This window comes from Macrosteles quadrilineatus, unplaced genomic scaffold, assembly GCF_028750875.1.
Source record: "Macrosteles quadrilineatus isolate MER2022 unplaced genomic scaffold, UCM_ALF_1.0 Scaffold_7__1_contigs__length_78375512, whole genome shotgun sequence".
NCBI classification, from domain to species: Eukaryota; Metazoa; Arthropoda; class Insecta; order Hemiptera; family Cicadellidae; genus Macrosteles; species Macrosteles quadrilineatus.
This window is the reverse complement of record NW_026542600.1, coordinates 34708251-34727388: the sequence shown is the minus strand read 5'-3', so window position 1 is coordinate 34727388 and position 19138 is coordinate 34708251. Positions and strand designations below refer to the sequence as shown.

The 19138-nt window shown below is 34.9% G+C and overlaps 1 protein-coding gene across 1 annotated transcript in view; it reads right to left on the bottom strand.

The window, feature by feature from the left end:
- LOC128998506 (guanine deaminase) overlaps positions 1-19138 on the bottom strand; it is a 51937-nt gene that overhangs the window by 17913 nt on the left and 14886 nt on the right. Inside the window, exons 4-8 of the mRNA XM_054424670.1 lie at positions 14123-14277; positions 11938-12156; positions 9846-9953; positions 9023-9130; positions 3161-3326 (exon numbers count right to left, since the gene is read on the bottom strand). Of these exons, the coding sequence (XP_054280645.1) occupies positions 3161-3326; positions 9023-9130; positions 9846-9953; positions 11938-12156; positions 14123-14277 (756 nt within the window). The remainder of the gene's footprint in view (positions 1-3160; positions 3327-9022; positions 9131-9845; positions 9954-11937; positions 12157-14122; positions 14278-19138) is intronic.

Genomic DNA, 19138 nt, shown 5'->3' with positions numbered 1-19138 from the left:
AACTCTGAATTTGGGTAAAATGACAAGAAACCATTAAAAATATAATTTTAAAACAAAATTCAGAAAAAATTTTAGACCCTAGTAAAATTGCAAATATGTTTAATGGTTATTTTAGCAACATGGTTACAGATTTAAATTTAAATCGCAACAATCAGAATGTGCCGGCTGATGTGAAAGCTGATTTTATCGATGACTTGTTTGTAAAACCAACATTTGAGCTTAAACCTATCACTGAAAGGGAGGTGGAAAAAATCATTCAATCTTTAAAAAATAAACATTCCAGTGGGCATGATGAAATTCCTGTAACAATAATAAAGGCTGCAAAAACCTATATCACCAAAATTGTATGTCATCTGATCAATTCTTCGTTTGTATCAGGTATTTTTCCTAGCAAATTAAAGCAGGCAAAAATAATTCCTTTGTACAAAAAAAAAAAAAATGACCCTGAAAATATATCCAATTATCGCCCAGTATCTGTTCTTCCCTCAATTTCTAAAGTGTATGAAAAAGCAGTCTACTTACAATTATCATTGTTTTTGGAGAAATTTAATATTTTGGATGATAATCAGCATGGATTCCGGAATGGAAGATCAGTTGTGAGTGCAGCTATTTCTTTTATCGAATCAGTCATTGATTCAGTAGACAAAGGACATTATACAATTGGCATATTTATGGACCTTTCTAAAGCATTTGATAGTGTAAAACATAGTAAGTTACTAGAAAAACTAAAATTAATTGGAATATCTAAAAGAGCTCTTAACTGGTTTTCTTCCTATTTGACAAATAGATCTCAATTTGTGGAAATTACCCATTTGACAAATCATAATAGAATTATTAAATCATCATCAACTTATCAACCAATTAAATTTGGGGTCCAACAAGGTTCAATTTTGGGGCCTTTGCTTTTTTTGTGTTACCTTAAGGGCATGGAAGATAATTTAACCTACAAGCAAAATTCTATATTATGTCTTTACGCTGATGATTCTAATTTGATTGTATCATCTAAATCTCCAGAAGAAACTGAAATGTTTACATATGTAGAATTAGAGAATATTGGAAACTATTTCTACAATCATAACTTATTATTAAATTCACAAAAAACAAAATTTATTAATTTCAGAACAGCTCAGAACAAAATTACAAAAGAGCCAACAATAATTTACAATTCAAATAACATTCAAAAGGAAAATCTGATCAACTTTCTGGGTTTAACAATAGATGAAAATTTGAATTGGGATAAACACACACAGAAAGTTTTAACCAAAACTAACTCCGAAATTTATGCATTGTCAAATATGTCCTTTTATTGTAATTTGAAAACCCTAAAAAGTATATATTTTGCTCACATCCACTCTCATCTTTCATTTGGTTTAGCATTATATGGGTCAACAAAAAAAATTTAATATGGATAGCATTCTGAAGCGGCAAAAAGAGGCTATCAGAATTATGCTTAAGCTTAAACGAGATGATTCGGCAAAAGAACATTTTAAGAAATTAAAATTTTTTACAGTTTATGGGCAATATATTTATGAAACAATTCTTACTGCAAAAAAAAAAATGAATGTGAGCAAGTAATAAATTCAGTACATTCTTATAATTTCAGGAGGAGAAGAGAGTTTGTCCAGCCTCACAAATTAAAACTTTTTGAAAAAAAAAACCCTCATACGCTGGTAACGAGTTTCTAAAATTTGTCCCTGAATTGGTAAAAAAAGAAACAAACCTATCTAAATTCAAGAAAATTCTAAAAGATTATTTAATAAATTTAGCATTATATTCTTTTGAGGAGTTTTCCACCTCCCATACATAGATATAGTATTTTTATTTTAAGTATTCTGACACTATTCACTGTACCACCAATGTACATGACTTATGATGAATAAAGATGTTTGAATATGAATATGAATATGAATTACGTCAAGAAACTAGATAAATCTCATAAAAACACCTATTTTGGCGCAAAAACACCTATTGTCCGGCATCTAGGACAGTGCGCAAGTCTTATATAGATAGTTTTACCAATCAATGTTGATGTATGTGTCTAAATAGGTGTTTTCAACTTGGGTGTCACGTCTGCACCCACTGCAGTTTCCGGTTATGAGGTCATAAAAATGGCGGAAAGGGCTATATTAAAAATGACTATATTTTACATACCATGTATCGGATCGGAATGAACTTTTTTTTGTTTGAAAGATAAGTTTACTTTCATACATTTAAACTTTTGTTGTATGTTAAGTACATTTTTCGTAATTTTGCAATAACCTATATTTTTAAACATTTTTGTGTTATTTTTGTTGATAACGTTTTAGAAATAACTTAAAGAGAAGGTTGTAGCACGTTAAAAGGGCTTTACAAAAATACCAAATCGATATGCTTTACTCAAAGGATCACGTCAAGAAACTAGAAAAATCTTACAAAACAACCCAATTTGGCGCAAAAACGCATATAAATCCGACATCGATGGCTGTGTACGAGTCATATATAGACAGTTTTACCATTCAATGTTGATGTATGTGTCTAAAGAAGTGTTTAAACGTTTCTGATCACGTAATTGACAAAAGTGAGAAGTCAGGTGTGTACAAAATTAAATGTGCTAGTTGCCCGAGCTTTTCCATAGGATAAAATGGACGGACATTCAGAGCTAGGTACAAAGAACACCACCCATGTTCAAGAGCCGACAAACAAAAATCATCCTTTGCTCCACACCTGGTTGGCAAAAATTATGACATGTGACTGAACACTGGCCTCGATATACTCCACACAAGCAAGAAAGGAAATAAATGTTTGATTAGGATACTATCCATCTTCATAGTAGGCTAATTTCAATGTACTAAAATTAAAAATATTGTTTTTAATCATGATTAATAATGGTAACAATCCTGAGATAAAAATGGTAAAAATAATGGTTGCCGCGTAACGTACGATTTTGTACCGAGAACCAAAATACAAATAATGTACCGTACCGACCTTAAATTTTCTGTACTGCAGACCCCTTACAGCTGTGAATGGATTGATAATTTAAGTCTCTGTAAACAATCTTTATATAGTTAGACTTTGTATACAGTAGTTAGAAGCTGACACTATTTATTGTACATTTTGTACCTCATATAGCCTAAATGAAAATATTTTACACTTGAATTTAGGAATCCTCTGTTTAGCATACCTGTTCCCAAAGATACATTGACTCCTACGTTTAGAAGTCGGCGCACATCACATAAGCCACTGCGCAAGCACAAGTTGGAGTCAGGGCAGTGGGCCACACTGCATCTCTTCTCTCTCAACAACTCTATCTCACTGTCCTCGAGGTGTACACAGTGTGCCACGATGGTCTGTAACAGGGCCCCCATTCAAACTTCCTACGGTCATATTTACATATTTGATCAGGTTCAATGGTCTTAGGCCACAAAGGCAGAATCGTAAATGCATGCAGTGTGTCATAGTGGACCTCAGAGACTAATGGAGCAGTGAAGGGCCAATACATTGTTGTTACCGATGTTGTAATGTGTAGTCTCTCTCAAATCAGTAGTGATTCCAATTTTTGAAAAGTTAGGGGATACCGAAGACAAATAGTTTCCAACGAATCTATTCCCAATTTTCATATTTTTAGTATATTTAAGGGTATTTTTAGAATAGTAAAGGAATTGCGGGAACAGATAATCATTACAAGGCATCGCCAAAATCACAGTAGATGATTACAATTTCATTGCTAAAAAATGCAAATCCAAAGTATTGAAAGTTGAGGTATACTAGATACCATTGGCATCACAATTTTTTTGACGTTGTGGACCAGAATCGACCATCTTTATATTTAAGGATTCCTACAAAAAAACCACAACCAAAGGGTTGTGATTGGTTTTCTTTTTAGCAAATTACACAACTAGTGCAAGGTTTACATAATTTGGTGACAGAATACCCAACACCACAAATAAATTGGTTATGGCTTTGACACAAATATCCCATATGAGATTTTAAACAATAAAACTAAAACAAATGCAGAATTTAGAACAAAATACTCAATTTTAACACATTCAAAAGGAACATATCCTCAGAAAAAAAGACAGATTGTGTCACCGACTGTGAGGAAAAGATGAGATTATTGAGTAATCTGATACCCCTGCCGCATCCAACTTGTGGGTTCAGCGGCTTTCCAGATACTTTGTAATATTTTGTGCTCAAATTAAAGTAAGAGAATTTACATTCAGATGAAAGCCCAGTGTAGCCTAAATAAAATTAACTCAATTAATTTATGCTTAACAAACCTTGTGTTTCGGAAAAACTCTAACAATTTGGTGTTGTTTTAATTCAAAAAAATTTAAATTAATGAAAATAAGAAATTATGTCTGAAGATATGACTTAATTTGAAGATGTGAAATATCCTCCTGAAATAGGTGTGTCAACGCCTATTGGGTCTGGTGATGATTGGAGTGATCAATCGAAATCAATCACCATCTTTTATGTTTATGTATATTTACCGTCTTGTGAGTAACAGTATAAGCGTAAATATGTGACAATTGCCCGAACCCGATCATCCTTACCTATCGGTCCTTATAATCAAATTTTCTTTTCAATCATGGAAAACATGTTCAAAACTAATACCAAGAACATCTGATCACAATGATTTTATTTATTTATTTATTTGTTTTATTTTAGCGAATTTCCCATATAGGGAATAAGCTATTACCGTAGGTCTCATGGTAAGACCTAGACCCGGGACCGATTTACTTTTTCGTTTTGAGGTCCCCAGAGACCAAAAACACCATCCGTTCAAATTCATATATATATATATATATTTATATATTGAACCCCCCCCCACCCCCCACCATGCCCGGCGCCTCCACCATGCGAGTCCCATGCCTCACTTTAAGTTTAGGTTTCCTAAAATGATTCACTCGCTTAGCTTAGTCAAGAGGTGTTAGGTTAATGAGACATAAGACTGCTAAAGGGTGTTACTCAACGTGTAATGAACAAAAATTTAAATTTAGAAAAACAACAAAAGTTACAAAGTGTTACAACAGCAAAAGAAAACTTTGAAAAGGCAAAAATCAACAATAATAAGATAAATAAATTTACAACGTTAAATTTACAAGAAAAGAAAAACAATTGAAAATGTAAAAGAATTAGTTACTGACAAATTACATGACTTGTATGTTTGACAAAACTTTAGTTATATATTTTATTCTTTTTACATACTGTTAATTGTCCCAGAAGCACACGCACCGATACACGCACTCCCAAACTCCCGATCTTCTTTCTCCGGTGGTCCGTGGTGATCTCCCCGATGTTTTCCTTCAGATCCCCCAGCTCCAAGAGTCGTCACCCCTCCATCTTCTTCATTAGCCCTTCTCATTGGCTGATTACCGATAGGGTGTGTGGCTTATAGGTTAACGGTGTTTCTTGGAAGTCAGCCCTACCGGTCATCGCCTAGCTCACATCAGCTGGGAAAGGAATTTGTAAATCGATGCTCATGCTACTGTTCAACTCTGTTCACACCAACTGGTCGACTAAGTGTAATGTGAACAGAGTGTCTGCATAGATGAGCACCGTGGGTACGGGGTTAATCCCCTTTCTTACAATATATATATATATATTTATATATGTGTCCGTTAGCGCGATAACTCGAGCAAAAATGATCCGATTTTGATGAAATTTGGTGCAAACGTGTAAACCTACATTTGTTCGAACGAGTTTGCGAACCAGCATAATCGGACCATGGGAACAGGGGTTTATGGGGGGTTTTATGGGGTAAAAATGGGGTTTTCCCATTTTTTACCCTAAAAACAAAAAATTTTGCAATTTCTTTCTCAACCATTTTGTAGAACTTAAAAAAAGAAATAATTTAGTATATTGAAGCGCTGTTGTATGCCTAACGGTCAAGGAGAAAATTTAAAAAAAGTGTAATTTAAAATTCCCATGTTATTCTCATGGAGAAAATGAAAACTGTTGTAGTTTACTTGTTTAGGGATATATTGATAAAATTTGGCAAATTTATTTATTTCATCCTATACTATTGACATATGGTCAAAAACACTTTTTACCTTCCCTGTAGCAGCAAACTTAAGCACTTGTTAAATCTAATGTTATTTAAATTGGGAATAAATATGTCTTATTTATAGAAATGTTTTAGTAAAAATGTAATCAGACAAGTTGAAATTCGCTTAGTCTGCAGGTTGGCTGCGGCGGGGGTATTATTTCATTCCAACGGCAAAACCATTTAACATAACAATACAACTAAAGATAACTAGGTACTAAAATCATTCTAAAATTATTATTAGATGGGTAGGTTATTATTCTCGAGCACCCATTTTTAAATAATCATACAGAAGAATTTAGTTGTTATACCTTACAATGGATGGAAGATGGAACTCCGAAAAATCTGTTCCTTTTCCTTTGACATTAATATCCTGCCCTCATTAAATAATATCCTGTTATTAAGTTTCAGTAAAACAAATATCTTGAATACACCAACAATAGTATACAGGGTGAGTTTTAAACGAGTTCCCCCCCCCCTACTTTTTTCTACATTTCTTAAGATACAGTATCAACTCCGGACCACATCAGATCATTGTAGAGTAGAAAGTACTTCTTTTTGACTAGGTATAAATTTTTGGCCGCCATCTTGGATCCGCCATATTGGATACAAAAATATTTTCAAATGTAAAGGTGGGGTTGTGACCCATCGTTTCAAAGTAGCTTTTTATACTGAATACAATGCTGCAATATGTTCTTTAAAATATTGTAAATTAAAATTTTAATAATTATAGTTTGAAATGATGGGTAACAAACTCTACCTTTACATTTGAAAAAGACTTTGTAACCAATATGGCAGATCCAAGATGGCGGCCAAATATTTATACCCAGTCAAAATAATGAAGCACTTGCTACTCTACAATGATGTGATGTGGTCCGGAGATGATATCTTAAAAAATGTAGAAAAAGTAGGGGGGGGGATGTAACTTCCTTTTGAACATACTAAAAGTCCCCTAAAATTGAAGCTGTGCTACGGCCGCCATATTGGAAAATGGCGGCATAGCCTATTTCTGTATTTTTTGCTATAGTTACTTTATTATTAGAGATACAGGAAAAAGCTAAATATATAAAATGTAGTCCATCTTCAAATACACATTTTTTTGTATTTATAATTTTCCTCTATATCCAACGGTTTTTGAGTAATTAGTGATTATTTATATTTAGTTTTTATTTATCAAAAATAGGCGAAACCCATGGAAATCGACGGTTACTTTCAAGATTTACAACAATTCATCCCATTTAGTTAAATAGTGTGATACTACCTATACTATAAAATCAGAAAATTTACAGTAATTATTTACCTATTTTGCCTGAAGGTCTTGTAGTTAACACTCGATGCGCATTTCGCCGCTCAGTGCGGCATCTTCATAGAGTATCTTCTTAAACACTACTGTTACTATGTACATATTTACAATATATTTTCCAATCACTAACCGGTCACATTCGCGGTCGCGGTTGCCCGGCGGCGACACGAGCGGCGGGGTACATTTCGTTCCGCACTGTTGACGTGATGGACTTGTACTGGATCTGAGTGGTTGACAGTGACAGTGTTATGATCAGGGGATGTAGTCATTGTTTGTAAGGGATGGTCGCTTTCACTTTTGCGCTGTTGCCATTTTAGTGCGGTGTTGCCAGATCGTTGGGTTTCCTCTATGTTTTGAATGAGGTTAAACAAAATGGAATTATGGTAGTCCTCTTTCTTATTTAGGAGGGTGTCAGGGTTAGTGTTAATTTGCTTATAAATTTCGTAACTTTCTTTGACTATTGCAGTAGATTTGGAGTTGGTTTTGTGGAGGATCTGTAATGACTCAGGATAAATAATTTTGTGGCCATGATTTTCTTTCAGGTGTTTAGCTACTATTGAGCTGGGGTTGGTATAATGTTGAGTGTTGTGTTCTTTGAATCTTTTGCTGAAAGTTCTGTTTGTGTAGCCGATATATTGTTTATTGCAGGGGGGCGCACATGTAATTTTATAAACTCCTCTTTCATTATCTGGGTTATCTTTGTTGGCTTCCTGTTTGTAAATGGGCACCGGATTGGTTTTAACTTTGTATGCTGGTGTGCAGCCTACTTTATTAAAGATTTTTCCTATTTTTTCTGTTGTTTTATCGGTGTATTTGATTGCTACGTATTTCTGATTTTGGTTTTCCGGGTTTGACTGATTTGAAGGTTCATTTTGTGTATTGGATTTAATTTTCTTTCGGGTTTTGCAGATCATAGTTTCTACGATTGTTGGATTGTAACCGTTATTTGATGCTATTGTTTTTATAATTTCCTTTTCTTTTTCATACTCTTTTTGGTCGAGATTGTAGTTGAGAAGTCTATATGTTAGTGATCTAAAAGCTGCCATTTTTTGGTTGTAAGGATGGTTGGATTCTGCTGGTATAACTAGATCTGTTTGTGTTGGTTTCCTGAAAATTCCAATTTTAACTGTTTGGTTTTGGGTTTTAGTGACTGTTATGTCAAGAAAGCTTATAGAATGGCTTAGTTCAGTTTCCATTTTAAATTTGATGCTATTGTGTGTTTTGTTGACGTGTGTTAAGAAATTATTTGCCTGTCTTTGGTTAGCATTTAGTACGATGAAGGCATCATCAACATACCGAGCATAAAATTTGATTTTGTTGAAATAGGGGTTTTTATCTGATAATATATGTTGCTTCTCGAAATTTTGCATAAATAGCTCCGCTAAGGTGGCTGATAGTGGACCTCCCATCGGAAGACCTTTGGGGTCATAGTATGTTTTATTATTGTAAGAGAAATAGTTTTGTTCCGTTATTGTTGTTGTAATTTTAATAATATCATTTATTTCTTCTTCATCGAAATTTTCACAGTTGGTAAGTCTTTTTTTGAGTATCTCGATGGCTTCTTTTCTTGGTATGTTTCGGTCCATCAGATGTGATGTTCAGTGGGCATTTACTGAAAACACTGAATCAGTCATGATGTAATCACATTGACAAATACCTATTTTTAAATAAGCCTACAGGTTTAGATAACCTACCTTTCTAGTCAGTAATTTGGCTCTTTCATATACGTCTGCATAGTTTTTAGCATTTGGGAACTTTTTCTTCACTTCTTTTACCTCGTCTGCATTTTCAGAAAGATGGGTCTGTAACACAATATAAAGATAATCTGTCCACACTGAGGCATATTTATATGTATACAGCCACTCAAAACAGTTTTGAATACCAAGGGGTAAAAATGTACAATTTCTGGCCTGTCAGCATCAAAAACCTGTCTGTTATTAAATTCTAGCATGTCTTAAACCAGACTAACCCAGGCCTGTTTGTACAAACAATTTTTTTTTAGTTTAGAATTATAGTTTTAATGTAAAAAAAAAAACCAGCTTGATTATTTTTTATCTTTTGGCAATTGTCATGAACTGTGTAGTTTTTACGACAATAAATAATTTCATTTCATTTAACAGAATCAAACAAAGACTAACTTTAAAAAATTATTAAGCTTGTTACACAGATGAATTTCATTATGTTGTCAGAAACTATGACATAAATAAACATCACTACTTCCTGTGCAATAAATGTTGTGGGTATCTTTGTTGATGTAATCAAGACATTGCAAGAAAATAGAATACTGATTGGGCCTGTATATACCTTGTTATTGTGGCATTAAGTGTATATTACAAGATGCAAGCTTAACAGTTCACGTTTACCTAATTTATTTTGCACTTTGAATCATCATTGTGTTTGTTAACCATGTTATGCTGTAGTGGAACCTTGTAGTGGAATCTTGTTTACAACATACTTGGTAATTGTAACACATTACTTTGAAACCAAACCTATTCCTAGTTTAATTGACTAACTTACTTGAATGTGAAGGTCAAATCTGTTGGCGAGCTGACCGAGACGAGACATAAGCTCTTCTGAACTCGTCAGAGCAAACCTTGGCGTTATTATGGGCCTTACCAGTGCATCCTACAACAAAAAGATGTAGGCCTACTATAATATAATTATATTGCATAAACCGAGATGTTTATTTGATTAACATGCATTTGGTAATAGTCCTACCACATTTATAGCCCAAAAGATAAAATTAAATTAAAATACCCCCGCTACAACAAACCTGCAGACTAAATAATTTTATATTTGCCTGATTAAATTTTGAATTAAAACATTTCCTTAAACATGTCAGATTGATTCCTTTTTAAACAACATTAGGTTTAACAAGTACCGTAGTTATGTTTGCTTCTACAGGGTGAGTAATAAACTAGTTTTAATAGCTTAGTAAGATAGTAAAGAAATTTGGCAAATTCCATGATGCAAACTGGAACACTATTACTTAAGAATAACACTGTTTAAATGTAACATTTTTTGGGAATTTTCTTCACAACTAAGTGTACAAAAACGCATCAGTATGGTAAATTATTTGTTTTTAAGCTCTACAAAAAAAAACTCTATAAATTTTATGTTTTTGGTGCCAAAAATGGAAAGTTAACTTTTAGCCCATAACCCCCTGTTTCCATTGTCGAAACATGCTAGGTCAGTAATACTTTTTCCACGCTTAAACAAAGGTTTACATGTTTAAACCAAATTTTACCAACATCAAGTAATTTTTACTAGAGTTATTGTGCTTACAGACACACTATACATGGGTTTGAAGAGATAGTGTTTTGGCCTCTGGGAACATCAAATAAAAAAGCGCCAGGTCTAGGACTTACCATGAAAACTACGGTAATAGTTTATTATTACCTATATGGGTGACTTGCTAAAACCGTAGTACCAATATATTAAAAATCGTTGAATTAATAAGTTTTCTATATTGCCACAAACATGACTTTATTAAAATGACTAATTTTTCTGATTAGATGCCATCATCACAAATAATGGGAAAAAAAACTCAAACCAACGAAGTAAAAACACAGCCAGATATCTATTGGCATTGCAACTACTACTAAGAAAAGAGAAGTATCAGGGAGGTATGCAGGCCCCAAAGCAGGACATTTGAACTTTCTCCGACTAACTTAAAACATCTCAGAATCTCTCTGCTAGAATTCACATTTGTTTGCGAATTATCTGAGAATTCCTGGTTACTCAAAGCTAGTTTAAACATTCTTTCCTCAATGTATTTAAATATTGATTGCTAATAGGCCATTAATTATTTAAGTTTTGTGTTTGTATTTTTGCTTAGCTTGGCTTGTCTTTTTACTTTTACTCAAAAGCTGCAGAGCAGTGACATTCAGCTTTATATTTTGGTCACTTAAAATTTAAATTCAGTTTGGATCAAGTGAAAAATGTTGCTCTGTGAGCCTCGAACCAAAAATATCGATATAATATGATTGCAAAAAATTAAATTTACAAATGCGCAATCTTCGAAGACCCTTTCTGCTGTTGGGATTCTGAGTGTGTGCTGCACCTTATTTACACTGATCTAATCATTCTGCAAGCCTTTCCCTTGTACTGTACTGCAACAATATAAAACTGCCGCCCGTAAGTGTGAGAAAAAGACAAATTGGTATGCAGCTGATTAAAACAATCATGAAGTACAGACATGTGCACAATTTCTTGGTACTCTATTGTCTGCAGGTAAGTAAGTGGTTTCAGTTACCAGCTCTTCTGTTATTTGGCCTTTACAAACATTTAGTTAGTAAACAAGGCCAATCATCCAGAGGAGTTTCACAGCTGGTAGACATTGTGTTTATCCATTGGAACAAAGAACTACTTAAAATTCCTAGTTATTGCGCCTGTAGAGTGGATTTAGTGATTAGCAAGTTTAGGTACAAGGCATAAATCAAACTTATAAAAAAGTAAAAAGTTTGATAACTGACTAACTTGTACAATCTAGCCTAGCTGATGTCAAAATTGTAATTCTATCTTGCAAATGGATATAATTATCTCAATTTATGAATATGCTGCCAGCATACTTCTACATATATTAAACATATATGTGATTATAACTAACCCCATTGTTAAGGAGTGTATTTATGAAGACTTCTGTGTTTTGTATTGATTGTTCAGTTTCTTCTTTTAAATCTGCTGGACAGTTCTGGTCCATGCAGACCTTCCCTACTAGTGCTCTCTGACCACTTAAACGAGCTGCCTCGGCCAGCATTATACAACTGTCTGCATGGATGGTGCCAAAGTAGGCTGCGGTTGTGGTGCCACATCTCAAGGTTCTTTTCTACAACAAACAAATATATATTGGCAACATAAATAGGTTAACATACCTTACGTCGTCAATCCTAAAATTAGTCTATGGCAACTAGTTTCGATACATCAGTGGTTTCATTGTCGAGCCTCTTGTCATCGTCAATACACAATAGTATATTCGACATATACAAACACGAACACGGACACAAACTATAGTGTACTGATGACCACAAGATGTCCCAATATTTTAAGAGGCAAGAGGCTTGACAATGAATCCACTGATGTTGTTCAGGTTTATTGCGGACATTTTCCATCACGATTGTAAAAAACAATACACAACGTTTCGGGATCTGGAATCTGATCCCGTCCTCAGGTGAAAAAACTTAACCAACACATTACAACTAACAATACACAAACGCCCAACCTAAGTTGGAATAGACTACAGAGGGTGCCGGTAGCAGTAAAAAAAATGCACTGTATAGCAGTCAAGTCATGATACAACATGCAAATAATAAATAACAAATCACAAAACACTATAATCTATAATAGTTGTGTAAAAAGCTCTCACAATGCAACACTAATAGCAACGTTCGCAATGACTCCACCAATGTGACTGAAGCAACATGGCCGACCAATGGGAAACACGGAGACAACAGAAATTGCTTCCGGTCCCAGGAAAAGTAAAACCAACAAAATGGCGGAGCGATGTACGATGCCGCAAGATGGCAACAAACAAAGAAACCACTGATGTTTCCAAAACTAGTTGCCATAGACTAATTTTAGGATTGACAACGTAAGGTATGTTAACCTATTTATATTGTCAATAATCAATCCTGGAGGCAATGATGAATAAATATATATTTACTTTTAAACATACTGGTTGAAGGTCATAAGCGGAGTAAACTTTTTTATACCTATTCATATTGCATAAAAGATTTTAGGGGGCGTGAACTAATCAATACAATATCCCTACCAATAACGATTAATATCAGAGCCCCATAAATAATTTTAATTGCGTCCCATTTTAAATTCATGCAAGTTTGTTAATTTGTTCCCTTTACAGGGCTTACTTCATTTGAAAACTGTTAAACTCAAGACATTACAAAACTGGTTTTTGGTGTTGCCGTGTTTTTTGCCCTAGAAACTAAAAAGCGTCATTACAAAATAATATGCGACTGGTAAATCAAAATTAATATTCTTCCTTTCAAATGTTCAAACCGATAGCCCAAAGAACAGTCAAGGTTACACATGTGCTAAGATTGTTGGATTTTTTATTTACCAACATTTTTTCACGCACTTACCCGCTAAATCACAAGTGTATATTTCTTTGACCCGGACGAGAGGCGTGAGGGGCAATACAATGATGTAGGCATACAAGCCTGTGAATGAATTATAGATAACTACGACAACGTGTTATGCGAATCCTATCCATGTCCTCCGCAGGGCCAGATTTATGGGCGCAAGCGCCAAGGGGGCGCATGGCCGAGAGGTAAAATATACTTTTCTCACGGCCGCACGCAACCCTCACTGATCACATAAAATAAATAACCCGTATTTGAGATACTTCCGCCTGACCAAAAATCTAACAATTTTAAACTAATGAATATACTATCTATTTGTTAGCTATAAATCTAACTGAGTAGTATTTCCAGCACTTTTAAAAAACTCATGAATAAAATAAAAGTTAGCCGAAAAACTAACGAATATTGCTATCCGTTAGAATTTCTATTCGTTATTCCCAAGTATGATGCAATATCACCTTAGACTAACCAACACAAGTACACTGTGTTAAGCCCAGAATGTAAAACTTGTTGTGCTGTTAATCTTTAACAGGAACAGAAAATCCCAAATGTGGCTGTCTCAAATCACTAAAAGGTAGGCCTATTGTCTCTCAAGTGTCCGGCCAATTCCTAGATCTAGCCTACTGTCCACCCGTTTCAGCCATATTATTGAGGTTTAACTGTTCAACTACAATTCAAGATGAAAGGTATACTTACCACAACGTCACAATAAACCACCTTAGCTCTCGACACGTCATGGTATTGGCTCTCAAGAGGGAAGGTGTACCTATTCAGCCACTCAAGCAATGGCATGTTGTAGCCAACACCAGCATTTGGAAACTGGGGAGCATGGATGTGTGTGTCAATGAACCCTGGAAAATATTGTTGTGAATTAATACAAGCGTATCAGTAAAAGTATAAATCAGACTCTGATATTTTAGGCAGATTTTAAAACTGGGAATATTAAAATGAGTAGGCAAATGACTTGTAATTGCTTCTTAAATGTGTATTTTTGTTATTTTTACGGTAGATTCTTTAGTCATATATAGTGTGTATTAGCATTTATATTATATGAATAAAATTATACTATGTACAATTCCCACTGTGTTATTTTAACCAAGAGTTGTAATTTTCCAAACTGTAGTAATTTATGAAAGAATTTCTGTTATCCGTCTAATCAAGAACTAAGAATCAAGAAGCTTTATTTGCCATTAAATAACAGATCGTTACAATAGGCATCGTCAGTGCAAAATCAATCTAAAATACAATCAGTCACATTTGAAAATTCTTCCACAGTGTAGAAAGCCTTACTTTTAACCATCATTACATAATTTATTATTAGGTAACAGCTGTTAGTATTTATGGCTCTTAAACAACTTGTGCAACCCAATGTTAGGTTTAACAGGATTACCTCTATTTATTGTATCATGGTCATGAACTGATCAAACTGTTGAAGAAGAGATTGTTCCAAGAAATTCAGTTAACTGCCATAGTCCCGATTTATTGGTTGACGGTCAACCCTTTTGCCGCCGCGTTCGGATATATCGGACGCTCGCTAAATGCTATTTTTCTGGCTTATTTTCAATCCAAATGTCATAAATTATACGTGAATCGATTTAGTATGGATTGGGCTTCATGGATAAAAACTACGTTTGGATTTGATTTTCAGCAGTACTTGTCTAGTAAACAACGTGATTGCGCCATCTGTTGTTTGTAAACAGTTTACAGGTTAGTGGCAGTGTTTTCGTTAAGTTTGTTTACATATTCTATAGTGGTTTGCACTTGAAATGAGTAAAAGTACTCGTGATAAGTCACCAGTAAGTGAAAATACAATTTAAAAAATAGTTGTTTAGCCTCCGGATTACTGTATTATACTTAAAATGGTTTACATTACCTGCATATAGTAATCCTTTGTTGCTGATTTTGGCAAGTAGTTTCGGTTCATTAATGAACCATCTTCAGGCCTCAAGGTGTCAAGTAATCACTTCATTCAAAGATCGTTAACAAACAGAGTTCAATAAATAAGACATATACAAAACACGATACACGGAACGGACACACATTACAAAAAAACACGAAGGGACATTGACAATTGATCGTGACCGGGCTGAGGTAAAGTCTAGACTGGTTGACTTATTTTTGTGTTTTTTGTAATGTGTGTCCGTTCCGTGTATTGTGTTTTGTATATGTCTTATTGATTTAACTCTGTTTGTTAACGATCTTCAAATGAAGTGATTACTTGACACCTTGAGGCCTGAAGATGGTTCATTAATGAACCGAAACTACTTGCCAAAATTAGCAACAAAGGATTACTATATGCAGGTATTGTAAACCATTTTAAGTATAATACAGTAATCCGGAGGCTAAACAACTATTTTTTAAATTGTATTTTCAGGAGGCATATCATTTTCTAAAACAGGCCTATCATCAGGAACCTGAGTACTTTTTTTAGGACAACCTGTGGGTCGTTTGGGAGGCAAGACAGTAAGCCTACGTCGAGTTTGTAGCGCTAGGTTGATCAATGTCATATTCCTCATCAGATGTTGTATGTAGATCACTTGGAAAAAAGTCGGGATTTGCATCACTGTCGTCACCAAATAACTCTGGAAGAGATGTGTGAGTCGGTGGCTCAGTCGGTAGCGTCGCGGACTTCGGGCCCAAGGCAGTAGTGTCGTGGGTTCGGATCCTCGTCACTGCCACTAACTTTTATCAGTACAGTTCACCTTTGTACTGTATGGGCTCACCCTTTGCTTTGCTGGATACGTTCCACGCACAGATCTGTAGTCTATGTGGACGGGCAAGTGAAATGAAATGAAATGAAATGAAAATCCTTCTTTATTGAGGCGAACTTAGGACCTCATGGTCCTTTCTTACAGTTAACCTCTAAATAATAATAGTAATAACAATAATACATGATATGAACAAAAGTAAAATACACATTTCGTAACATAATTAATAATAAACAACATAACATACATTTCTTTTCCTAGCATACAGTCACACACATACACTCTTTGCAGCAGCTAAGCCTAACGCACGCCATCCCGCCACGCCACTACCATCCGGTTGAGATAATATTCTTTCAGTGTCGCCTTCAGTCGGGATCGGTTTTCTATGGATTTAATGGCATCGGGTATAGAGTTCCATAGGCGGCATGCTGTGACTACAAATGATTTATTATAAATAGTTGTTCTGTGACGAGGAATGCGCAACGTAGACGAGCCAGAGCGAGTATCCCTTGCACTTCTTTCATTCAAAAATTCAAAATTCTTTGCAATGTAATTTGGAATTCCAAGATTGATAGCCGAATGAGTGATTGAAAGTATTCGGAGTTTTCTGAGGTCATCTAATTTCAAAATTGATTCATTTATGTAATAAGGTGTGACGTGGTCGTCCTGCCTAAGGTCAAACAGAAATCTAATACAATAATTTTGTGCACGTTGTAGTTTTGTTGCCAAAGCCACAGTCATATCATTAACCACAGTGTTGCAGTAATTGAAGTGTGGAAACACAAGTGATTTGACCAGTAAGAGTTTAATGTGAAAAGGAAGGAGTCGTTGCATCTTCTTCATTGTGTGAATGGCGGCAAATACTCTTTTACAAGTATCTACCACCGTGTCAGTCCAGTCTAATGTGCGGTTCATCAGCAATCCAAGACTTTTGATTTTGTTTTGATATTGCAAAGTAATTCCATTTACAGTGAGTTTTGGTAAATTGTCTTCTTCAAGTTTGTTTAGTAAACGTGAGTGACCTATAATGATTGGTTTTGTTTTGTCAGGATTGAGTCTAAGTCCATTCTGTGCTGCCCATTGAACAATGTTGTCAATGTCGTGATTCATTATGTCTATAGCTTCATTTATATCGCTGACTTTAAAATGAGAATAAATTTGCAGGTCATCAGCATAAAAATGAAACTTTACGTGGTGTAGTACTGTACTAATGTCATTGATGTAAACAGTGAAAAGTAGTGGGCCAAGAATTGAACCCTGAGGAACTCCACAGGGAACATTTCTCCAGTCGGACGTCAAGTTGTCATGACATACACACTGCTTTCGGCTCTGAAGATATGATCTCATCCATTTTAGTGAATTATCAGAAAAACCTAAAAGTTGGAGTTTGGCTAGAAGAATGCTATGATTTACAGTATCGAAAGCTTTGCTGAAGTCAAATAAGGTTAAAATAGTGCATTGGCTGTGATCCATAGCAAATCGTATTTCATCAGTTATATGGAGCATCGCTGTTTCAGTGCTGTAATATTTACGAAATCCAGATTGGAAACTGTTGAGGATATTGTTTACTGACAAGAATTCGGAAACTTGAGAATGGACAATTCTTTCAAGAGCTTTAGAAAGAGCTGGAAGAATACTAATTGGTCGGTAGTCTTGCGGAAGTGATGGGGATGAGATCTTATTCAATGGGCGGACAAGCACAGTCTTCCATTTTTCTGGGAAAATACCTGATCTGAGTGAGGTGTTGAATATGAAGGTTAATGTTGGGAGGAGAGCAAACGAGATACGTTTAATCAACGAAATCGAGATTCTGTCAGAACCAGTGGCATCAGACGTTATTCGCCTTATAGCCTTCAAAACATCAATCTGCAATATTGGCTTGAAGTTAAATTGAGGAATAGTATTGGGCAAGTGACGTGATTTTAACTGAGTTAAATGGTTCTGTACTACTGTGACGTTTGCATTTGACGAAACTGGTAAGAAAAAATCGTTTAAATCATTCAATGGTATTGTTATTGGAACAGGTTTAACTTCCTTTCCAAGTCCAAAACGTTTCAGATTACGCCAGCGAACAGCAGAAGATTGTTTTCCTTCGGAAAACAATCTATGAAAGTACTGAAGTCGAGAGTTGCGCAAATGTTGTTTAACTTGATTTCTAAGCTGGCGATACTGGGCCATAAGCCCCTGGTCTCTAGTTCTTTTAGCTCTGCGATGGACTGAATCCCGCCGAGCCATTAACCTAATAATCTCCTCAGTGATCCACGGAACGGGGCGACTTTTACTAACCCTACGGTTCACAATTGGAGCGTGTTTGTCGTATATTTTTTTTTTATAATTTAAGTGCAATGTTAAAAGAGGCAGCCAACCTCTATGACAAATTAATTTCATTAACAAAACTGTCACTCAGTTCACCATAGTCCACATCAATTCCACTTGCCACCAAATTGTTGAAAATTGTATTTTCATACTTAAAATGGTTTACAATACCTGCATATAGTAATCCTTTGTTGCTGATTTTGGCAACTAGTTTCGGTTCATTAATGAACCATCTTCAGGCCTCAAGGTGTCAAGTAATCACTTCATTCAAAGATCGTTAACAAACAGAGTTCAATAAATAAGACATATACAAAACACGATACACGGAACGGACACACATTACAAAAAACAAAAAAATAAGTCAACCAGTCTAGACTTTACCTCAGCCCGGTCACGATCAATTGTCAATGTCCCTTCGTGTTTTTCGTGTTTTTTTGTAATGTGTGTCCGTTCCGTGTATCGTGTTTTGTATATGTCTTATTTATTGAACTCTGTTTGTTAACGATCTTTGAATGAAGTGATTACTTGACACCTTGAGGCCTGAAGATGGTTCATTAATGAACCGAAACTACTTGCCAAAATCAGCAACAAAGGATTACTATATGCAGGTATTGTAAACCATTTTAAGTATAATACAGTAATCCGGAGGCTAAATAACTATTTTTTAAATTGTATTTTCACTTACTGG